At 45.8% G+C, this 23,111-nt stretch overlaps 1 protein-coding gene across 3 annotated transcripts in view; it reads right to left on the minus strand.

Annotated features, from left to right (window-relative positions):
• The window catches only part of GUCY2C (guanylate cyclase 2C), a 67,824-nt gene that overhangs the window by 25,722 nt on the left and 18,991 nt on the right, over positions 1-23,111 (minus strand). For all 3 annotated transcript variants that reach the window (XM_044983033.1, XM_044983043.1, XM_044983052.1), the window contains 10 exons: positions 22,705-22,843; positions 21,124-21,209; positions 20,057-20,168; positions 14,122-14,203; positions 10,822-10,927; positions 10,220-10,282; positions 9,563-9,634; positions 8,575-8,679; positions 7,916-8,002; positions 2,264-2,396 (listed from right to left, as the gene is read on the minus strand). In XM_044983033.1, the coding sequence (XP_044838968.1) occupies positions 2,264-2,396; positions 7,916-8,002; positions 8,575-8,679; positions 9,563-9,634; positions 10,220-10,282; positions 10,822-10,927; positions 14,122-14,203; positions 20,057-20,168; positions 21,124-21,209; positions 22,705-22,843 (985 nt within the window). The remainder of the gene's footprint in view (positions 1-2,263; positions 2,397-7,915; positions 8,003-8,574; positions 8,680-9,562; positions 9,635-10,219; positions 10,283-10,821; positions 10,928-14,121; positions 14,204-20,056; positions 20,169-21,123; positions 21,210-22,704; positions 22,844-23,111) is intronic.

Here is a 23,111-nt window from a genome sequence, read left to right on the forward strand (position 1 = left end):
GGGCTGCTCACATCCGGGTGTCCTGGTGCTTCAGGGCAGGGGCCAGCAAGTCACAGAGTTCAAGGAAAGTGCCCTTACGCATCCTGAAGTTTCGCAGCCACTGTGATTCGTCCCAGACCTGCAGCACTATGCGGTCCCACCAGTCCGTGCTTGTTTCCCGGGCCCAGAATCGCCGTTCCACACCATGAACTTGACCCATTGCCACCATGATCTCCACGGCGCGGCGTACCCTGCTTTGTGAGAGGCCTGCACCACTCTCCTCACCGCGCTGCCGGAGCCTCCTCGCCCGATTTCTCAGCAGCTGGCTGTGGAAGAGGTGGACGATAAGGTGCGAGGAGTTGACAACGGCCATAAGTGCAGCGATGATCGCAGCGGGCTCCATGCTCGCAGTGCTGTGGCGTACGCGCTGTAACCGACCAGAGAAGGGCGCGATCAGATTTCCCGCCGGCGCTTTCAGGGAGGGAGGGCAGTTGTGAGTGACGGTTGAATGATGACAGTTACCCAAAACCACCCTCGACACATTTTTCCCCCAGCAGGCATTGCGAGCTCTACCCAGCATTCCAATGGGCAGCGGGGACTGCAGGAACTGTGGGATAGGTTCCCACAGTGCCCCGCTTCCAAAGTCGACGCTGGCCCCGTTACTGTGGACTCAGAAATTCGAATTAGTGTATTTAGTATGGATACACAAATTCGACTTCATAAGATCGAATCCACAAATTCGAACTAAGTTGATTCGAAATAGTCTTGTAGTGTAGACAAGGCCCAAGAACCAGATAGGAGCAGCAGAGGAGAGTTGTTGGAGACAGAGAGGAGCAGAGGAGAGCTGGCAAGAGTTACTGGGGGAGCACTACAGGAGACCAGGAGGGTGAGAGAAAGATGGTGATGGAAGCTGGTACCAAGGGCAGTTGGGAAGACCTGAAGTTGAAGAAAGTTGTTAGTGAGCCCCAGCTAGAGCTAGGGAGCCCTGCCAAGTTGCGGGAAAGCTCATGCAAAAGCCCCAGGACAAAGAGGAAAAATCAACTTGGTCAGGGAAAGCTGAGAATGAAACAAGAGGGCTGATGCTGGAGTGTGGATCCCAGGAGCAGGGGTAGGACTCACAAGCAAGGAGGCCTGGGGAATTGGAACACTGTGGGGAGCCCTCTTGTACCAGGCCTGAATGGAGGGCTGCAGGAAGCCGAGCCCAAAAACAAGAGGGTTGAATCTGGAGAGATGTTCCTTAAGCAGGATAGGACTCACAGGCAGGAAGGCCTGGGAAGTAGAACACTGCAGTGAGTTCTCTTGAGGAAGACCTGACTTGGAAAGCTCTGGTACCACAGTTGTGGGAGCAAAGCAACTCTGATAACTCTCCAGCATATGGCCTGGAGAGTGGGTCCTGAACAAGGGCAAAGGAACTGTGAACAGAGCGGTGATTGACTCTTGGGTGGGTGACCTGGAAATCACTGAAGAGCGCATGAAAAACTGTTTTGTTTATATCTGCTGTACCTTTGTATTTGGAGAGAATGGTTTTATCAGGAGGGTTATGCAGATTACTGAATGTGTACATGAATACATTATGCCCACAAGTGGGCTTTTGAATTGGACATTGAGAGAGACTGGTTTTTTTTATTTTTTTTTTATGGCTGGATCAGGAGAAACTGAGGTAGTTGAACTAGTTGTGCTGCAGTCTGCCACAGGGGGACACTTTAGCTGGAGCCGCCCTGCCACATGCTGTAAGAAAGAGCTTTTTCCCTGCAGTTCCTGCCATCTCAACAACCTTCCTGTCTTGCCCTCTTACAAACTCTCCCTGCTTTCCAAATATCCGTTGAAATTATATCTTTCTTTCCTCTCTTCTTTTTACCACTTGCTTCCTTTTTCCTTCTGCCATTACTTCTCTCTGTGACTGTATTATTTAACTCAGTAAAATGTTTTCAGACACAGTTTGTATGAAAGATGCGATACAAAATAAAGTTGTATTGCATGTCGTGCATTCATTTCTCTGTACTCAGTATATCTAATGCACAATAGATCACAGGATATCATGTATCTTTTTAGAGAGTAAACATTAAAAAGTCTCAGTGGACTAAGAAAATCTAACTTTCCACAACATTATAGTGAGTATGTGTTAGACAAATCAGTAAGTGTAACTTTTGCATAGAAACATACATATTGCTTTCACTTAAACCTATTTCCCCACATGCTGTAGTTTAGCCTAATAGTCCCACAATCTTATTCCGGGGCTGGGAAGGAGATGAGAAGAGTTGGGATTGTGACTATTTTTGCATACCTTTCCTTGGAGGAAGAATGGAATTGCAGCCAAAATCAGTGATCTTCACCACCATGCGGCTGTCCACTACACAGTTTGTGGACTTGAGGCGGCCATGGACCTCAGTTTTACTTGAGTGCAGGTAGGACATTCCCTGTGAGAAAAAGAGAGAGAGAGAGACTGTATGTGACTTGATTGCTACCAACATTAGTAAGAATTTGAAGGTTCATCATAAAATATATCTAGGTACTTACATGGCCCTCATCAGCATAGTATCTGAGCATGTCACAATTATTAAAGAATTTTATCCTCACTACACCCCTATGAGGTAGGGAATTATTTTACCAAAGGGGATTTTCCAAGGTCAAATTAGATGTCTGTGGTAGAGCTCTGAAATGAAGCTAGGTCTCTAGAGTTCCAGGCCAGTGCCTTACCCAGATTATCCTTCTTTCCAACTAACACTGTCTGATACTGTGATGTGCTTCTTGACAGTGCTAGATCTGCTGAGTTTGGGAAATTTATTTCCTCCAAGTGAAGTTCATTGAATTTGCAACAACTGCTTTTATGGTGTTTTTAGTAAAGATTACAGTTTTGTATAAGTATTTTACAACCCTAAAAATGTGGCTGGGGAAATGTTCCAGTTTTTTATTTTGTAAAGAATGAGCACCTTAGCTAAATGAAAAATCCCCATTAACTGACAAAAATATTAGGATTGTATCCTTTCTGTAGACATCAATCTACAAGTGGGACTCATAATCAGCAGCACTTGAGCAGGTCTGATTCTCCAAAGCAGAGGGCAGCTGAAGGATCAATGCAGAGATTACTAGATGACATTCTATGGCCTATGTAATGCAGGAGGCCAGGTTAGATGATCATAAAGGTCCTTTCTGATCTTACAATTTTTGAATCTATATACACTAGTCAATACATAATACCTGCAGTCTGTGGGCTAACTTCAGAGGTGAATCTTCCAGTTCCCTCAGCAAGCAGGTTATGCTAATTCAGATGTTTTTAGACTCCGGCTTCCTGAACCCTCTTTCTCTGACACACATACTTGCAGACATGTAATTTGCACCCCTTTATTCATCACTTCTGAATTTGGCCCACTTAGTCTAGGACCGTCAAAGATGGCATATCTGGTATGTCAAGGAGCTGGAAGAGCGATGTAGCAGGAGACACACCTGTTAGGTAGGTGTAAATTTAAGTAGGCGGTGTACAATTTACACCTATTTACAGTCTCCTATTAGTTGTTTTTCCTTCTACACCTCTCTCTTCTGGCCCTTTGATATGTAAAATGCAATCTGTATGCTGAGGAGGCTAGAAGGTGTATATGACACCAGTTTAGATCCCCTCTGAATTTGACCCCATAATTTTAAACACACACATGCAAATGTCATCCTCAAGGATGACAGATGATAATCATGAATGTGGATTATACAAACTGAGTGATAATAATCACAGGGTGTGACATGCTGCTTTCACAAGACAGAACTGTGCTTTGCTTATAGTAGTGGAAGAGTCAGGTAGTGTTGTGAGACAGTTGAGACAGGAACAGCAGCGGTATGTTTGAACCCCAACCCTAGGGGAATGCAAGCAATACATATATCATGCTGGAACCTGTGGAGACTATGTAATAATGTGTGTCCAAAGGAAACACTTCTTAACGCTGCTGCTACTCCCATGCAGCCCTGCTGACACCACCTACTGTAGAGAGCCTCCAACCGCAGCCCTTCTGCAAGCTTCAGGGCCCACTTTCTGCTTCTGCATCTCGTGTGCACTCCTGCTGACACCAACCCAGGGAGCAAATCCACTAGAGCAGAAACTCCTCACCAGTTTTAGCCTCTTACGAGATGATTCCAGGGCCGCCCAGAGGTGGGGGCAAGTGGGGCAATTTGCCCCAGGCCCCGAGCCCCGCAGGGGCCCCCAGGAGAGTTTTTCGGGGCCCCTGGAGCGGGGTCCTTCACTTGCTCCGGGGGCCCCGGAAAACTCTTGCAGGGCCCCGGAGCGGAAGGACCCCCAGCCGCTGAATTACCGCCGAAGCAGGACCTGCCACTTAAGTGCCGGGTCTTTGGTGGTAATTCGGCGGCGGGGGGCCCCTGCCGTGGGTCTTCAGGGCACTTCGGCGGCAGGTCTTGGTGCGGAAGGACCCCCCACCACCGAATTACCGCTGAAGACCCAGCACTTCAGGGTCAGCTGAGGAGCTGGGGAAGCAGAAGGCAGAACTCACAGGTAGGGTAGCAGTCAGGGAGGCAGGAATTGGATGCAGGGGAACAAGAGCTGGTGATGGAAGGTGCAGGGCTGCAAGAAGTGGGTGTTGGATTATTGAACTGCAGGAAGTAGCAATTGGGTCTGAGGGATGCGTGAGCTGGGTATTGATGGAAATGGGAGCTGGAGGGCAGTGAAGCAGGAGACGGATGTAAGCAGAGAAGGAGCTGTTGGGATAAAAGTAGGGAATAGTGTGTGTGCATGAGGGTCAGGTAAGGTGATGACAGCAGAGTGGTGTTTGGTAATCACTAGGCCACACCATAGCCCTCCATTATAATACCAGCTCCAAACTGCAAATCACCAAGTACTCATGTGCTTATGAGGACTCCTCAGAGAACTTGTTTGAATCATCTTGACTGGTTCAAATAACATCGGGTGATATGCCATAGAAAGGGCCTCGTACCTCTTTTATTCTTGGCTCCAATATCCATTTATAAATAGTACAATGGCTAACAGGTTGTCTATGAAATCCTGGCCCCATTGAAGTCAACGAGAATTTTGCCAGTGACTTCACTGAAGCCAGTATTTGCCCCGTATCTCAGTGTATGATCTCATCAGATCTGATACTCTCAACAGAGTCAGCCTTGGTCAGTGCCTGGAAGGGAGTCCTATGAAGATTAACTGCAAAGGATTAAGAAAACTTGTTTGTAAGATTCCAGAAGAGAGGGAAACATGTCCACAGTTGTTATTTAAAAGAGCTCTTAATGCTGAAGGTTAACTGAATGTGAAATAGTCATTATCAGGACCAACAAACTGTGACAATTTGAATTAAGGAGATTTTAATAAAGAGTGAGATTTTCATTATCACATTGAAACAGACATAGCGGAATCATTCATCATAGAGACCACATCTGAGCTGAGGCATGTAGGGAAATGGAAGGACTGGCCAGGAATGGGAGTAGGAATGATGGAGAAGTAAGAAAGGTAAGGGCATAGATTATCTAAATCTGTGTGTGAAATTCTTGGTCCCCATTTCACTAAAAATAAAACAAATACATATTTAATTTAAAAAACCCTTGTTTTACTATCTGTCTCAACTCTCCACCTTCCACAAATGGAAATACAGTAAAAGCTTTATCATCTGGCATGTTGGGGAAATGGTGGGGGGGAGGCGGTAAGTAAAAAATTCCAGTTAACTAGGAGGGAGTTTGGGTGCAAGATGGGGTTCAGGGCTGGGGGTTGGGGCATGGGAGGGAGTGTGGGGCATGGGCTCTGGGAGGGAGTTTGGATGCAGGAGGGCATAGGTGCTGACTCCAGGGGTGCTCCAGCCCTGGAGCACCCATGGAGAAAAAATGAGCGGGTGCTTAGCACCCACCGGCAGCTAAGCTCTGACCCTCCCCCGAGTCCCCCCCACTCCCGCTCACTGGCGGCCCCCTCCAATTAATTCCTCTCCTGCACTCCCAGCACCTCCTGAATGCTGTGGATCAGCTGTTCAGTGGCAGCAGCATGCAGGAGGTGCTGGAAAGGTTGGTGAGGAGCGGGGCGCAGTGTAGGGGAGACATGAAGAGCCGGGGCGGGGGTGAGGCCTTGGGGGAAGGGGTGGGGTGGAGTGGGGGCATGGCCAGGGCAGAGCGAGGGTGGGAAGAAGCAGGGCAGGGGTGGGCCAATGAGAGCACTGGAACCAGTGCTTGGGGCCAGGGCAGCATGCAGAGCCGCCTAGCCGTTCCTCCGCTTAGGAGCAGCAGGGATGTGTCACCGCTTCCAGGGAGTCACACAGAGCCAGGTAGGGAGCCTGCTGGTTCCACGCCACCTGGACTATAAACTGACTTTCAGTGAAAATCAGAAATGCCAGTTTATTGAGCTTTCCGGCTGGAAAAGTGCCGGATAACACCGCTTTTAGTGTATGTAGTGAAGGTTACTTAAAACCAGCCTTGATTTCAGTGCAGGATGAATTTATTCCCAGGCTAATTTGACTTCACTTCCTGAAATGGTTACACCTAGTACTAGTAGTGAGTTTTACCATGAACATATGAACGGCCATACAGGATCAGACCCAAGGTCCATATAGCCCAGTATCCTGTCTTTCGACAGTGGCCAATGCCAGGTGCCCCAGAGGGAATGAACAGAACAAGTAATCACCAAGTGATCCATCCGCTGTCGCCCATTCTCAACTTCTGGCAAACAGAGGCTAGGGACACCATGCCTGCCCATCCTGGCTAATAGCCATTGAAAGATTTACATTTAAAAGATTAACTACAGTGTTCATTTTAAAAAAACAAACCCTATTCTGTTGTTTTTGATACAAGATGGTGCGGGTCTACCATTCTGAACAAACATTGCAGTTTTCCTTTAAGCAGCTTGCCCAACGCCACACACCATAAATCAGCAGCAGAGCTAGGAATAGAATTTAGGGCTCTAAGTGCCTAAATCCCTTCTCTAGCCACTAGACCGCACCTTTTCTCTTGGTAGCCTAAAACATATATTATGTTAGGCCAAGGGTGGGAAAACTTTTTGGCCCGGGGGCCACATTGGGGTTGCGAAACGGTATGGAGAATCAGGTAGGGAAGGCTGTGCCTCCCCAAACAGCCTGCCCCCTGCCCCCTATCTGCCCTCTCCCACTTTCTGCCCCCTGACTGCCCCCCTAAGAACCCTAACCCATCCAACCCCCCCGCTCCGTGTTCCCTGACTGCCCCCTCCTGGGATCTCCACCCCTAACTGTCCCCCAGGGACCCCACCCCCATCCAATCCCCCCTGCTCCCTGTCCCCTGACCACCCCCTCCTGGGACCCCCTGCCCCTAACTGGCCCCCGGGACCCCACCCCCTATGCAACCCCCCCTTCCCTGTCCCCTGACCACCCCCTCCTGGGACCCCCTGCCCGTAACCGCCCCTCTGGTACCTCCCCCGTCCCCTTTCGGAATGTGGCCCTGCAAACATGGGCGGAGGACTCAGGAGGAGCAGGGGCAGCCACGCAGCCGGAGATTAGCAGAGGTTTCCCCTTCAAAGTGCCGCTTCTCTCCGGCTGGCTGCACGGTTGCCCGGTGTCCCTCCTGAGTCCTCCGGCCGCGTTCCCACCCACACCGCCCGCCTGCTCCCTTGCCCCCGCAGTGCAGCCCCTCCCCCCCGCGGGGGGTGCACTGGTGCTGAGCTGCCTGAGTGCCCGGCCCTGCGGCTCCCTGTTGTGGGGGACCCGGGCTAGGGCAACCTGTCTTCACTGTTAAATCTGCCCTGAGCCATGTCTCCCGGTCGGAGCCAGCCATGCTGACGCGCTGCCAGCACGGCGAGCTGAGGCTGCGAGGGAACAGCAGGGGAGGGGCCAGGGACAGCCAGGAGCTCAGGGCGTGGATGTGGCCCACAGGCCATAGTTTGCCCACCTCTGCGTTAGGCCCTGTCACCTATAGCTACCCACTATGCAAGTTTTATAGCATGAGGACAGATTTATAAATGCTTCGTTGCCACTGATTCACTTACCTTGGCAATATCATACATGACAGAGATTTTAAACTCCCAGTCCATGAAGGTGCCATCTGGGTAGGAGATCTTATCATTTAAGACATCCTGGGAGGACAAGAAGGAGACAAAGCTCTGAATCACACAGCCTTTTGGCCAATGACTAAAAAGGGGTACCCCTCTGTTTTACTTAAGAAGTATGTAAATTATGACAGACACTGGGTTACTTGGAGGCTAGGGAATGGAATATAAGTTTGTCCTACACAGCAACTACAAAAAGGTGAGAACCTAACTTCTAGCCACTGTGTTTTCCAGTGGCAAAAATGAGCCTCTGTGAATATGTTTGCCTGCATGAACACTGTGCAAATCCTAGCAAGACATTCACTGAGAGTCTTTCCATTGACTCAGGAGCAATGCCAGTTTACATCTGCTGAGGATTGACTCCAGGCAGGAGAAGGGAGAGGAGCAGAAGAGAACAAGTCTGCGATATTACTTCACAGAAGTACTCAATATTACTTCACAGAAGTACTCGAGTACTCACAGAAGTACTCAAGTAATATTCACAGTACTCAAGTACTTCACAGAAGTACTCAAGTAATATTACTGACTTGCAGGTTAGCCATCTGGCAGGTTAGCATTTCATTTTACAACTGGTAAGAGGGGCTTGCACAGTTATTTACCCGCAATGATCCTCTCTCACAGTATTCAATCACCCCAAAGATCATCGTGTCCATCTTCACTGTGCCATAGAACTTTGTCAGGTTGTAATAGTCGATCTGGAGGAGCTAGAGCAAAAATAATTTATCCATTAAAAACCGTGTGGGAGCCAAAATTAAGTCTGATGCTGTGAAGGGGCTCTCAATCCCAGACCCTGATAGGATGTGTGGGTTCTCTGTGTGCAGGTGTGGGAGAACCAAAGTGGGTAATTGCTGAAGGGTAGCTCTCATTCCAGAGCCTTCTGAGCTAGGAGATAAGGGTGGGGAGTGATTGTTTACTGTATTCCAAACTCCGTTGTCTCCATTATGCCTCTGCAGTAGAACCTCACAGTTTCACACCCTGGACATGGATACCCATTATAAATGACTGAATGTTGCAAATTAGTTAGTAAATGAACAAATAATAAAAATATGAGGATCCTGCATGATAGTATGTACTTTGTTCATTTAGTTAGGCTATTGCAGTTTCATTTAAATTATTTATAATACTTTACAATGTATCTGTCCCTAATGTAAAAATGTATATAGTATATTTTGTAAAAAATTGTGAAGTATTAAAGGGTATAATTCTGTGAAAGTTAATGGGGATGTATTTGTATACACCAGAGATACATTTAGCCCTTAGTAATAGGAGATTTGACTACAACAGTCCACTATTAAAAGATTGGTATGAAGTGAGGAAAGAGAAATCAGTGCTAAAAATGATGCTTATAAAAATGTGGATTAACAAGGTTCTATCAAGTTCATGAGCGATCTCAGTCATCCTCAACTTCAGTGACTTACAGTGCAGAATCAGAACTGTGCATAAGACCCCACCCCCATAACAAACAGATGGGCCCTCAGGCTACAGTAGCCTGTGGGATGGACACACACACACACGGATTTGGGGGAATGAGTTCACTAATTAGTTTCCTTCACTCTGTAGTGTCTAGCTGCTACATGAAACAGTTACCTTGTTCAGTTCTATCTTTTGTTTCACTGTGAAATTCCCATCATTGTGTTTGAGATCTTTCAGGATCACCACCTGGAAACAAAAAAAAACTGGAAGGAAACCATAGCAGTTGCACAACAACAATCTGTGCTCCCTTAAACTTCTTCTGGTATTTGAATATATCCTTATCCACTAATAAGTAATGGAGTTATATTAATTTTCACAAGATTTACCAAGTTGTCCTGGAACAGACTTAGGGGCTGATCTTTCAAACCCTTCACTCACATGAGTCACCTTACTCAGGCAAAAAGTTCAACTGAAATTCCGGGGATTTCACACATAAATAAGAGTCCTCCTTTCCCCATCTAGTCCACTAATTTACCTCATGCCACATCATATCAGACCAGTGGTCTATTATGTCCTGGATCCTGCCTCTTGCCATTCGGGACTAGGCCAGTGGTTCATTGAGTCCAATATTCTGCCTCTGGCAGTTGCTAATAAAAGGGGGCCTCAAAGGAAAATGAATGCCTCACCCCTTTCATAAACTCACCGGTTTAGCAAGGTTAGATGAGAATGGGGGTGGCACTGCTTCCTGATCTCTGAAGAGAATCAACTGCCTTTCACAGAAGCCTCTCACTAAAGAAGGGAAGGGGAGCAGAGATGCTGTGCTCATTTTACCTTCTTGTCATATTTGGCTTGGCGCAGTCTCTGGATTGTGTCACGCCTCTTGTCTTCATCAATCTGGGGAACAAAGAAGACTTTTAACCAGCAATTATAACATACGAACCCCACCCGGGCAGGCACCAGACTGTCTGCATGGGTGTCTCTCTCTTTAAAGCCCAACTAAATCCCAAAGCATGCAATCACCATTCATGCAACTCCCATATGCCATCAGGGTCTTTTCCTCTGATCAATACTATTGGCCTGTGATTTACAGACAAAACAAGGATCAACCCCTTCTTGAAAAGGGATGTCATTTGTGATACTAATGGTGAGGGAACCCAATGGAAGAGCCTGGAAAGATTTACCCTGCCTGTTTCACAGTCGTACAAAGAACTTGTACTTGCTGTATTAAGTGGGGAAGTTACTGGGGATTAATCTCATTCCTCTTCTGCACAGTGCATAGCAGGTGAAAAGACAGTGAACCAATTTTAACAGATACTTCTACCACTGTCAGAGCCCAAGCAGTAGTCACTGTTTGTCTAACACTAAACCTTGATAGTGCAGAGACTCTGAGCCCCAACAACCCTCCCTCCATGGGGATATCTTGTTTCTCCTACCTTCAGACTGACGTGGCTTGTCTCATTGGTCTCCAGAGGCAGGATCTTGTCAGGGGGTATGTGAGACCATTTCTTCTGCCGAAGTGCAATATCTCTCCTATACTTCCTGTGAAAGAAGCGAACCTGTTTCTATCAAACAACTGGAATCCATACTGCTGAATGCAGTGGGGAATCTTGGAGTATTAGAATCCTGTGCACTAGCTCCTGTACTCTTTTCTTCATGCATTCCTGGAGAGCCTGCTCTTACAGCTCCCAGCGTTGAGGCCTGGAAGGGAGAAATACCCTCTCCATCACATACACCTTTTTCCCCTGATCCTAGGGAAGTCTGAGCTCTCTGAGGTTTCAGCATTATAGATCTGAAGGGGTCAATGCAAAAGAGGAATTGCTGGCAGGTTGCTGCCTAACTCTTCACATTCATACACAGGGGAAGACAATGCAAGTTACTGCAGAATGAGTCTGCAATAGCTTATACTGTTTACTTTTCTTGCTATTGAACATCCTCTGAAGGCAATCTCAGAGGCAAACATGGATCAGATGAGCCTCTGGCAGCAAGGCTCTTGCAGAAATGAATTGTGCTATCCAGGAAAAGCAAGAAGCCAGTGGGGAGGCAGCAGAATGAAGAAAGGTGACTTCTTGTAGAGGGCCTTTGCCTCTGGCAGATTTCCTGATTATATTGGGGAATAATCCTTGGAATTGGGGCATGGCATCCCCTGTCTTTTCTGCAGGAATGTCCTCCCGCAACAGAAGAATTATAACAAAACTGTGAAACAGGAAAACAATTCATTGGAATTTCCACTCTTCTATGTGGGTTGCTCCTGTATCAAAAGGATTGGTTAGTGGAATGCTGGCAAATCCTGAACAGTGATTGGCTGCTGGAGAATGCTCTGGAACACTGAAGATCCTAGGATGCTGACTGACATAAATAGTTTATGTTTCTAACATATTTTAACTGCCATTGCTAAGGGGAGAGGGAGGAAATGTCCATTTTTAGCTGTAAAAGTTTTTTCTGATTTTAGTCTGGAGTGTTTAGTTGCATTTGAACCATCATAATTTGCCAATAGGAGCACCAGTCAAAGTGCTAGACAGTTATGAGATCATGGGACTCTAGTTATATGGGTCTCACTGTATCGCTCCTGAATTCCCCACATGAAGCTCTAACAGTATTCAAGAACAGAGAGATATCATAAGGGAGAAATTTCAAGATGGTTAGGAAAACATTAAATTATGGAAAATTCCCATTTCATAATCTTAACTAGAAAATTCTATGAACTATCAATAAATAAGGCAACTAAACCCAGTAGAAAAGAAAGATCCATTTGACTTGTTAGTACCTAAGCACTTATTGGACTGGAATGACATTTCCAATGTCTAATACTGGTTTTGTGTTTTTTTGAGGACTCTGGATTGATTTGTTTACTTGGAAGTCAGAACTACCCAGAAAAGTGTGGATAGTTTAGGAACTCCACACACTGGGTGATATATAAGAAATGATTGGAGCGCTTGTTCATTTTCTTGCCTAATGGATTCTTAGGAGCATTATTATCATCTATCAAGAAATAAGACTTACTAGAGCAGGAAATTACTGCACAATTGAAACTAGGGTCAGATGACCTCAGTTTAGGTAGGCTGCTTGTGGAGCTTGGCTATATTGATGGGAAGAGCAAAACTGGTATCAAGTGTAGACAGTTATTAATCAGGACATTAACTGGCTGACAAAAGAGAATGGCATTGTCAGGTCTCTCTTCTTCCTTGAGAATTGTGAGGTGATCCACTGCATCATCTGAATTAACTAGGATTGTGAAGTTTGGTAAGATTTCTACATGCAAAGCGTAAATTCATTGGAAAAAAATAGCAAGAATTGATTCTGAGGAATCCCCAGGGATTTCTTCTGCATTGGAGGCTCTCAGAGACCACAGTGATGGGTGTGGCATAAAACTCTAAATGGAATTCAACGATTAATATCTTTGCCATCAATGAATCCTGTGGCACCTTATAGACTAACAGACGTTTTGCAGCATGAGCTTTCGTGGGTGAATACCCACTTCTTCGGATGGGTATTCACCCACGAAAGCTCATGCTGCAAAACGTCTGTTAGTCTATAAGGTGCCACAGGATTCTTTGCTGCTTCTACAGAACCAGACTAACACGGCTACCCCTCTGATACTTTGCCATCAATAGATTCATTGGAATAGATTCAGGAGGGGTAACAGCACCTTTGGCAGCAGTACAAAGTGTCTGGAAATAGCCTTTTGTCAAATTTCTGGTAGCTCTTCAACAAATAAACAAATACAGATTAACTTTATCAGTCTGTTGGCATGTTTGCCCTTAGGGTTTGGGAACAATGAGCTCTTCTGTTTCTTGAGTACAGCTGGGCATCCAAGTGTGGACTGACTACATCAACTTGGAGTCTTATCTCACGGAAAGTGTTAACTAGCAAGGAGAACACATCAGGTCAAAATGGCAATGGTTAAAGTGTGCTACCAATCAGGTTTTCATAGAATCCAATGTTCTTGTCTCTGAAGTCCTTTGATCTGTGGAAAAGGAGTTGTCTGCGCTACTAAAGGTGGAAAGCCCAGGTAAAATAATACATCTCTAAAACCACTGAAAATGACGGTTCTGAGTCCTGTGAATATGAGAGATATATAGATGCACTGGAAATGGGTTGAACTTTTTCTTGAGAGGATCTTAAAGTGGGTTTCAGTTTCTATTTATCTGATTTTTCCGCCATGATAGAAGCTATACCACAATCTAGTTAGAAAATTTTAGCCATAGAAAAAACATGTGAACTAGCTGCAATGAGGCAAGACAAGTCTGGGAAAATAGTAAGAGACAAAGTGGATCTAGAAACTGTGGCACCAAAACTTTCTGGTGTTTTTATTTGTGCAATGATACAAGATTGAGTCATCCTTTCAGAATGAACTGTTAAGTTACCAAAAGGGTAAAGAAACAGTAGAGTAATAGAAAGGGCTAAGTGTGAGAAAAAGTCTGAAGGTTGGCCTTGTCCTCACAAAGACACTTGTTAAGTTTGTGTGCGTATGCGAAACAGTGCTTTCTAGTGGGTGGAATAGGTCTGATCATCTGTCACATCTACCACCTGAGCAACTGGATCATTTCTCAAAGTGGAGTGCTGAATGCAGGTGCCATGCATGGTGTCTACAATAGAGTGGCACACACAGAGGGAGAAGCCAGCAAGAGCCTTGCCAATGGGTGGGAGATAATTTGAAGGATTTTCAAGGAGATATCAAACAACCCATGCCCAGAAGCAGCAAATGGAGGAGAAAAGAAAGATGAGGCTGGTACCTCAACACCAGCAGAGCAATGATCAGAACCAACACCACGGTCCCAGTGAGTGCAAAGACAGCGATTGTCAGGATGGGCGGGCCTGCAAAGGAGAGAAATGGGAAAACATACAACCTTAGTGAAAACACTGAACACATATTAAAAAATACATACCCAGGGCCTGATGCAAAGCCTGTTGAAATCAGTGGAAGATTGGCCTCCAGTTAGGAAGGCAGGATATCAGGTCACCAATAAATAAATCAGTCAAGCAGATATGCATGAGGAGTCATGAGGTGTCTCCCTGCCAACCCCCTGAAACATGTGTCTCACTTATAGAAGCCTGCATGATTCCAAACATGATTTTAATAATGTGACTGGGTGATGTTTGAAATGGGAGTATTAGAGCACCAGTTTTGTTCTTGAGGCTCTGCTACCCTCTTGTGGCTACTGACACTATAGCACGCTAAACAGTATTCCACCACGAATTAATATTGTGTATTCTTCCTAAAGAACCAGAATAAAATTTATGTTGGAGTGTATAGACCCCATCCAGGGATTGGTAGGGTGGGTGTTAAAACTCTGAGCAATAGAAAAATCACGGGTGAAAGCCCAAATTTAAGGAATGTCATGGGGAAGAGTGGCAGAATTGGATCAGCAGTTGCAAATTACACACTATAAAAGGGTTGTGTTCTAGTTACTGAGTTTGCTTAGCTTTCTAGAGGAAAGAGGACATAGCTAGCTAGAACAGTTTTGATAGGAGGTGGATGGTAACAGTAACTTAAACTTTGGCTATCTAAAGCCATTTTCTGTTTGAATATATTTATTTGGAAACTGCTTGGAGGAAGCCTTTTTAAACTCTTGGCTTTGGAAAGCATTTATGTTTGTTTGTTTAGCCTAAGCTGCAAAAAAATCTGGTTGTATCAGAAGTTGGACTTCTAGATTTGCAAGTATTGATCCCCTGCTTTACTATGGTTTGCTTGACTGCTACAACTTGAAAATGGTAGTATATGCTTAATCCTGAACTAAGCCTAATAGCTCTGAATTTGTGTTTTCATAGACTTTTGGCTGATTCAGGAAGCTTATTTATGGTGCTAAAACATATTCTGGTCTCATTATAATGTTTCTACTATCGAGGAAACTAAACTCTGTAAAAATGTCAAGTTTCCTATTTTTTGGCTATAAATGACTTCCTGAGGCATTTTCTTAAGGAGTTTGAGGATGGTGGAAGAATGTAAATGAAAACACTACATTCCATGTAACCCTTTACTGCAAATGGACTCAAGATTGGGAGGAGAACAATGAGTGGTACCTCAGCTTAGCTACATTTGCACAATAACGCTTGTCAACAGAGACATGTAGGACATTAGCTTAATGTGCTAAATAACTCTTATGCCAAATAATCAAAGTGCTCATCTGCTCTCTACTGGGCTTTTGGTGCCACTGTGTTCCACAAAATTCTGAATTCTAGTAGTCTGGATTTAAAATCTGATTGAATACAGAAGGAACTTTTGGTCACCAAGAGAAAGTGGTACGTCACGATTCTGTGGTCCAGACTTGTCCTGGGTCACACAGAGGGTCAGTAGAAAGCTATCAAGAACTGAAACAGAGTCTGGGTCAAGCCAGTGGGAGCTAGGTTGAGCTGACTTTTACTGGGAGTGTCCTCTTCCTTGTTTCATTAGCAAAGAGTGAAGCTGAATGCAGGTTAAGTTCAACAAGTATAATTTCATTAAACCCTGTGCACTGTGCTCTCCCTGAGGCTGGAAGCAACTCAGACAAACTCCACCCATTCCCTGTCTCCTGGTGTGCTGTCAATAACAGTCCTTGTCCCTCCAAGGAACAAGGGCCTTCTGGCTCCAGTTCCACTGATCACAATATACTGATGGCTAAGTTAGTATCAGCCTGTGATAGGGTGTCTATCCCACACAAGGGAGAAGGGGTTAAGGTGGCTAGCTGAGCCAATTAACTGCCCAGGCTGCACCTGGAGGAGAAGCCAGGGAGCAGGGATTAATTAGAGTCAAGGCTCAGCTGGACAGGGACAGGAACAGGAGCAGTCTGTATAAAGCCCAGAAGCTGACAGTAGCTGGAGGCCACAGGGAAGTAGTCTGCATTTGCTCCCTGGGAGAAGGGCAATATGGTTAGGACTGGAGGGTAGTCTACAGCTACTCCCTGGGAAGATGGAGTTTGGGCTGGCAAACCCATAGAGCCAGAAAGATAGGAAAAGCTCAGGGGAAAAGCAGCAAGGTATGGGATAGGGCAGATCTTAGCAAGTGATGGAAGGGCCCCTGATCTGGAACACAGAGTAGAGGAAAGGACCAGTTTCCTCTGCCAGGCACTGGGGAAGTAGCACAGACTAGGAGGCAGGAAGCAGATTGCCTGGGACAAATTGTGTTGAAAGATTTTGATGCCCCAGAAGAGGGAAATGCTGAGTGATCGGGCAGAGGAAGCAGGAAGCTCTTGAAGTGAGAGGCGGGACTGTGGACAGAGAGATGGGGTGGAACTGCAAGAAGGGGTGTTGCCCTGGCAGAGCTAATCCCCAGAACAGCCAGAGGAGGCACCATCTAGTAGTGAGTGAAGTACAGCCATACTGAACTGCTCTCCACCTAAAGCTTTTTGTACACCTTATACCTATTTGCATACAAGGCACTGTGTTAATATGGAGTTAGGCTTTCTGGCTCTCCACAGTGCCCTAGGCTCTTCATGCTCATCCACAACATGAGTTTGTGTCCAAAAATCCAAAGGTTAGAAAACCAGAAAATGAGCAGTTCAGGTTCCAGGATTATGGAGGTACTAGTGCACGGGCCAAGAAAGCACAAACCTTACAAATGTAGGAAATGCAAAGTTAGGAAGACACCTGCCGTGCAACATTAACTCTGCCCCTTTGGTCCATCACAGTACCATTACACTTCAGTAAAGTTTTTACTGTCCAATGTGATCTCTTCCAGCCACATAGAATCATAGAGTATCAGGGTTGGAAGGGACCTAAGGAGGTCATCTAGTCCAACTCTCTGCTCAAAGCAGGACCAGTCCCCAACTAAATCATCCCAGCCAGGGCTTTGTCAATCCTGACCTTAAAAACCTCTAAGGAAGGAGATTCCACCACCTCCCTAGGTAACCCACCACCCTCCTAGTGAAAAAGTTCTTCCTAATATCCACCCTAAACCTCCTCCACTGCAACTTGAGACCATTACTCCTTGTTCTGTCATCAGGTACCACTGAGAACAGTCTAGATCCATCTTCTTTGGAACCCCCTTTCAGGTAGTTGAAAGCAGCTATCAAATCCCCCTTCATTCTTCTCTTCTGCAGACTAAACGATCCCAGTTCCCTCAGCCTCTCCTCATAAGTCATGTGCTTCGGTCCCCTAATCATTTTTGTTGCCCTTCACTGGACTCTTTCCAATTTTTCCACATCCTTCCTGTAGTATGGGGCCCAAAACTGGACACAGTACTCCAGATGAGGCCTCACCAATGCCGAATAGAGGGGAATGATAACGTCCCTCGATCTGCTGGCAATGCCCCTACTTATACAGCCCAAAATGCCATTAGCCTTCTTGGCAACAAGGGCACACTGTCGACTCATATCCAGCTTCTCGTCCACTGTAACACCTACGTCATTTTCTGCAGAACTGCTGCCTAGCCATTCGGTCCCTAGTCTGTAGCAGTGCATGGGATTCTTCCATCCTAAGTGCAGGACTCTGCACTTGTCCTTGTTGAACCTCATCTGATTTCTTTTGGCCCAACCCTCTAATTTGTCTAGGTCCCTCTGTATCCTATCCCTACCCTCCAGGGTATCTACCACTCCTCCCAGTTTAATGTCATCTGGAAACTTGCTGAGGGTGCAGTCCACGCCATCTTCCAGATCATTAATGAAGATATTGAACAAAACCGGCCCCAGGACCGACCCCTGGGGCACTCCACTTGATATCAGCTGCCAACTAGACATGGAGCCATTGATCACTACCCATTGAGCCCGATGATCTAGCCAGCTTTCTATCCACCTTATAGTCCATTCATCCAGCCCATACTTCTTTAACTTGCTGGCAAGAATACTGTGGAAGACAGTATCAAAAGCTTTGTTAAAGTCAAGGAATAACACATCCACTGCTTTCCGCTCACCCACAGAGCCAGTTCTCTTATCACAGAAGGCAATTAGGTTAATCAGGCATGACTTGCCCTTGGTGAATCCATGCTGACTGTTCCTGATCACTTTCCTCTCCTCTAAGTGCTTCAGAATTGATTCCTTGAGGACCTGCTCCATGATTTTTCCAGGGACTGAAGTGAGGCTGACTGGCCTGTAGTTCCCCAGATCCTCCTCCTTCCCTTTTTTAAAGATGGGCACTACATTAGCCTTTTTCCAGTCATCCAGGACCTCCCCTGATTGCCATGAGTTTTCAAAGATAGTGGCCAATGGCTCTGCAATCACATCCGCCAACTCCTTTAGCACCCTCGGATGCAGCACATCCGGCCCCATGGACTTGTGCTTGTCCAGATTTTCTAAATAGTCCCAAACCACTTCTTTCTCCGCAGAGGGTTGGTTACCTCCTCCCCATGCTGTGCTGCCCAGTGCAGTAGTCTGGGAGCTGACCTTGTTCGTGTAGAAAGAGGAAAAAAAAGCATTGAGTACATTAGCTTTTTCCACATCCTCTGTCACTAGGTTGCCTCCCTCATTCAGTAAGGGGCCCAAACTTTCCTTGACTTTCTTCTTGTTGCTAATGTACCTGAAGAAACCCTTCTTGTTACTCTTAACATCTCTTGCTAGCTGCAACTCCAAGTGTGATTTGGCCTTCCTGATTTCACTCCTGCATGCCTGAGCAATATTTTTATACTCCTCCCTGGTCATTTGTCCAATCTTCCACTTCTTGTAAGTTTCTGTTTTGTGTTTAAGATCAGCAAGGATTTCACTGTTAAGTCAAGCTGGTCACCTGCCATATTTACTATTCTTTCTACACATCAGGATGGTTTGTTCCTGCAACCTCAATAAGGATTCTTTAAAATACAGCCAGCTCTCCTGGACTCCTTTCCCCCTCATGTTATTCTTCCAGGGGATCCTGCCCATCAGTTCCCTGAGGGACTCAAAGTCTGCTTTTCTGAAGTCCAGGGGCCATATTCTGCTGCTCTCCTTTCTTCCTTGTGTCAGGATCCTGAACTCGACCATCTCATGGTCACTGCCTCCCAGGTTCCCATCCACTTTTGCTTCCCCTATTAATTCTTCCTTGTTTGTGAGCAGCAGGTCAAGAAGAGCTCTGCCCCTAGTTGGTTCCTCCAACACTTGCACCAGGAAATTGTCCCCTACACTTTCCAAAAACTTCCAGGATTGTCTGTGCTCTGCTGTATTGCTCTCCCAGCAGATATCAGGGTGATTGAAGTCTCCCATGAGAACCAGGGCCTGCAATCTAGTAACTTCTGTTAGTTGCCAGAAGAAAGCCTCGTCCACCTCATCCCCATGGTGTAGTGGTCTATAGCAGACTCCCAGCACGACATCACCCTTGTTGCTCACACTTCCAAACTTAATCCAGAGACTCCTAGGTTTTTCTGCAGTTTCATACCAGAGCTCTGAGCAGTCATACTTCTCTTACATACAGTGCAACTCCTCCATTTTTTCTGCCCTGCCTGTCCTTCCTGAACAGTTTATATCCATCCATGACAGTACTCCAGTCATGTGAGTTATCCCACCAAGTCTCTGTTATTCCAATAGCATCAAGTACATCATAGATCAACTGTGCTGCACAGAGTACAGCAAGGCTCCTAGCAGTATATGAACAGAAATGATAATTTGAAGTTGTATTGGGTACACAGAAAATGACCGGTTTAGTTAGGCTAGGATAAGGTACTGTCATATTCTCAGCTCCTATTGACATCCCAATGGCAGTTAAGATTGGGTGGCCACATTGCATAGTAAGTGTTCTCTTAACGGTGCATGAGCCCCCTCCATTATGAACCAGTTTTAGTAAGTATCTCACCGGTGCTTGGAATGTCATTAGGCAGCTTCCGGTTCCTCCAGATGAAAGATGGGCTGGTAGTCATTGGTTTTGTCTTATTCTGATGAGTGTCATACTGCAGAAGGGTCTGGAACTGTGAGAGAGTATAGAAATGAACTTTGTTAATAGCTCTCGCGCTCAGTCCCTTTCCTTTGCTTCATCCTCCCATAGTGCACTACACAACTCTCAGCAAAATAGACTCATGCCCTCTACTGCAGTGATGTGTCCACTCCAGCCTGGTTCATGTTTCTGTTTTTCATATTCTGCCTATACTACTACTCTGTCCTTCCCAGAAGTGCAGCAGTCCCACAAAGTCTTGTGTTTTTGACTTCATCAGTCTACCAAGTCATCAGGGTGACGTCTTTCCTCACTTGCCCCATTGTGCTGCTCTGAAGGGGCATGCTCTCAAAATGGCAGAGAGGAGATAAACAAGTTCCCCTGGGCCTGTTCAACACCAACAAGGCACACCTGCAAGGCTTGTTCTGCCTGGAGTGGGGGGAGCTTAAAAGGGAACAGCTGCCCCAGGATGGGGCAGTGAACAGGATGAAGGCTGTCCTGCCTCTGAAAGCCAAGCTAGGCTCACAGAGAGAGACAGCAACAAGCTTCACTTCTCCCAAAGTTGCACAACTGAGCCTCAAAACAACATGCCCCATGAGGAGGGGCTGGAGATAGACCCCCATCTAGACTAAGCCCAAAGAACTGACCCAGGAAGACTGCCCGAGTCCCAGGTCACCCTTACTTTTCTCTAATTCCCCATGGACTCCCCTCTCCCAAAAGAGAAGAAAGAGAGGAGAAGACTTTTCATTTGTTTGCTTGCTCCAAGGACCCCTTGGGCAGCTGCCAGCAGGGTGAGAAAGACAGTGGAGTCTAGGAGGGGAGGGGAGGGGACATGAAGGGACCCCTACCCCCCACACCTGCACACAGACAGCTCTAGTACACCTCCCTTTCAGCTCTGGCAATCCCTCTTGTCATAGTCACACTCTAACCCAGAGCCTCTAGTTCCCCTCTCATAGATCACCACAGAATACCTTCTTAACGGAATTACATACTTGATAGGTATCTACTGATGTATACAATAGAGACAAATTGACATCAAGATCTCCAAATTCATCCAGGGTCACTGGACCCAATGCACCTGTGGACACAAGGAACAGATCAATGAAGGAGCCTGGCACTTTCCCCAGAAGCATTAACAAGTGACAAGAAGAGAGGTGTAAATTAAAAGACTTCTGATGTTAGGGTTTTTCTTCCCATTAACCTTCTGCATCTACATAACAGCACCCTTCTTAGCACCCACATCAGCTTATTCAATCTCTGCTTCTCCCCTATTTCCATACTATTTTTGCTTTAAAATATGAGTTTGAAATTGGTAAAAGGAGTAGATCTGATAATACTGAAGAATGAAGCCTCCCTGACCACAGAAAAAATACCACTCATGTAGCAACCAGTCTGTTTTATTTCCATACACTGATCCTGCCAATGTGCCTTCAAGGGACCATCTCTAGAGGTGAGAAGGAAACTCTGATTCTATCCTTGGTCTTAAAGTCTGTTAACAAGGAGGGAAATACAGAGATAATTTATATTCTTTTCTACTGGCTTCACTTGGGCTAGATTTTCATCTTTTGAGGGATAGCTGATTGGGTCTAATAACCTTGTGTACTTTGCCATTTTAATCATACTTTTTCTTACCCTGCTGCTTTCTTTCTTATGGTGGGGAACACATACATTCCATAACTCAGGATATGTTAATGTTACAGACTAAGGATTTTAGGGTGTAATCTTCAAAAGCACTCAGTGTTGGCCTAATTCTGCTCCCTCTGAAGTCAATGGTGAAATTGATGCTGATGCTTTCTTGGCCAATGTTAGCTATGGCTGAACGTTATCTACTATACATACTCCCCACACTGCCATCCAGGACAATGACAAAAGAAGGACTGGCTACATTTTGGGGGATGAAGCTTAGAGATGGATTTGGTTCAATGTTATGTATACTTCATCCTCATCCAACCTTGTGTCTAGCCTAAAATAAAACCTGGATGCCAGTCAGATGACAGGGAAGAGCCTAATGGACTCTGCAACCAACTTGGATGCCTCACTATTACACATCCTTTGGTCCACCCAGGCAATAGTCCCCATATAGACAATTCAGTCCTCTATACCTACACCAGAAAAGCACAATGTAATAAGGCCAAGGAGCTTAACATATGTCATCTTATTCTGTGCTGACCAGGGAGTGCCCCTCCCATTATAGAGGAGTATTCGTCGTAGGTCATTTCTGTACCCTTTACACCGCCAGACCAGTGTGAAGAGCCTGCAGCCCAGGAGAGATTCTGTCCCTCAAACACTTTGGTCCTAATTGAAATTTATAAAATGTTTCATCTCTTATTTTGTATGTGATGTATACAGAGGGGGATTCTCTGTGTATGGATATTACTTAGTCTGTTTCTTCAGTACTGATTATCATAGTATATTTGGAAAAATCAATTGAACAGAACAAGAGGGAAGATAACTCATTAGAGTCTGAACCCGTTCTGCAGTAAGGGGACTGCCTCTCATGCCCACCTGGAAAACAAACTCCCTCTCCCCACAGTCCACTCAGTGAGCTGTTGCTCAGAATTGTACTTGATTACCTTTAAATGTGACGTTCCGAAACTGTTCAGTGAAATTAGTGGGACTCCCAACTGGCTGTTGGGAGAGCAGAAGTTTCTGCAGGACGTGTCCAAAGAGCAAGACTCCATCCAAATAGCCGACAATATAGTCATTATTCAGCTAGAATAGGGGGAAAAAAGAAGTTGGCAACACAGCCTGTTTATACCTCCATCCAAAACTGCAGCATAGTTGGGAGTATCAGCTCAGGAAAAACTTCAGGAATGGAACAGCAGAAGCTGCTGCAGATCAGAGTGAGGTGCATTGGTAGTGGTGGTGGGGGGTCAGGCTTGGAAAAATAGGATGCTGCAAGGTGGGATTGAGATGTATAAGCAGAGTGAGGTGATGGAGCCACAGGTCTGTAGTAAGAGGGTACTGCAGGTCAAAATTC

This window comes from Mauremys mutica, chromosome 1 (assembly GCF_020497125.1).
Source record: "Mauremys mutica isolate MM-2020 ecotype Southern chromosome 1, ASM2049712v1, whole genome shotgun sequence".
Lineage (NCBI taxonomy): Eukaryota > Metazoa > Chordata > Testudines > Geoemydidae > Mauremys > Mauremys mutica.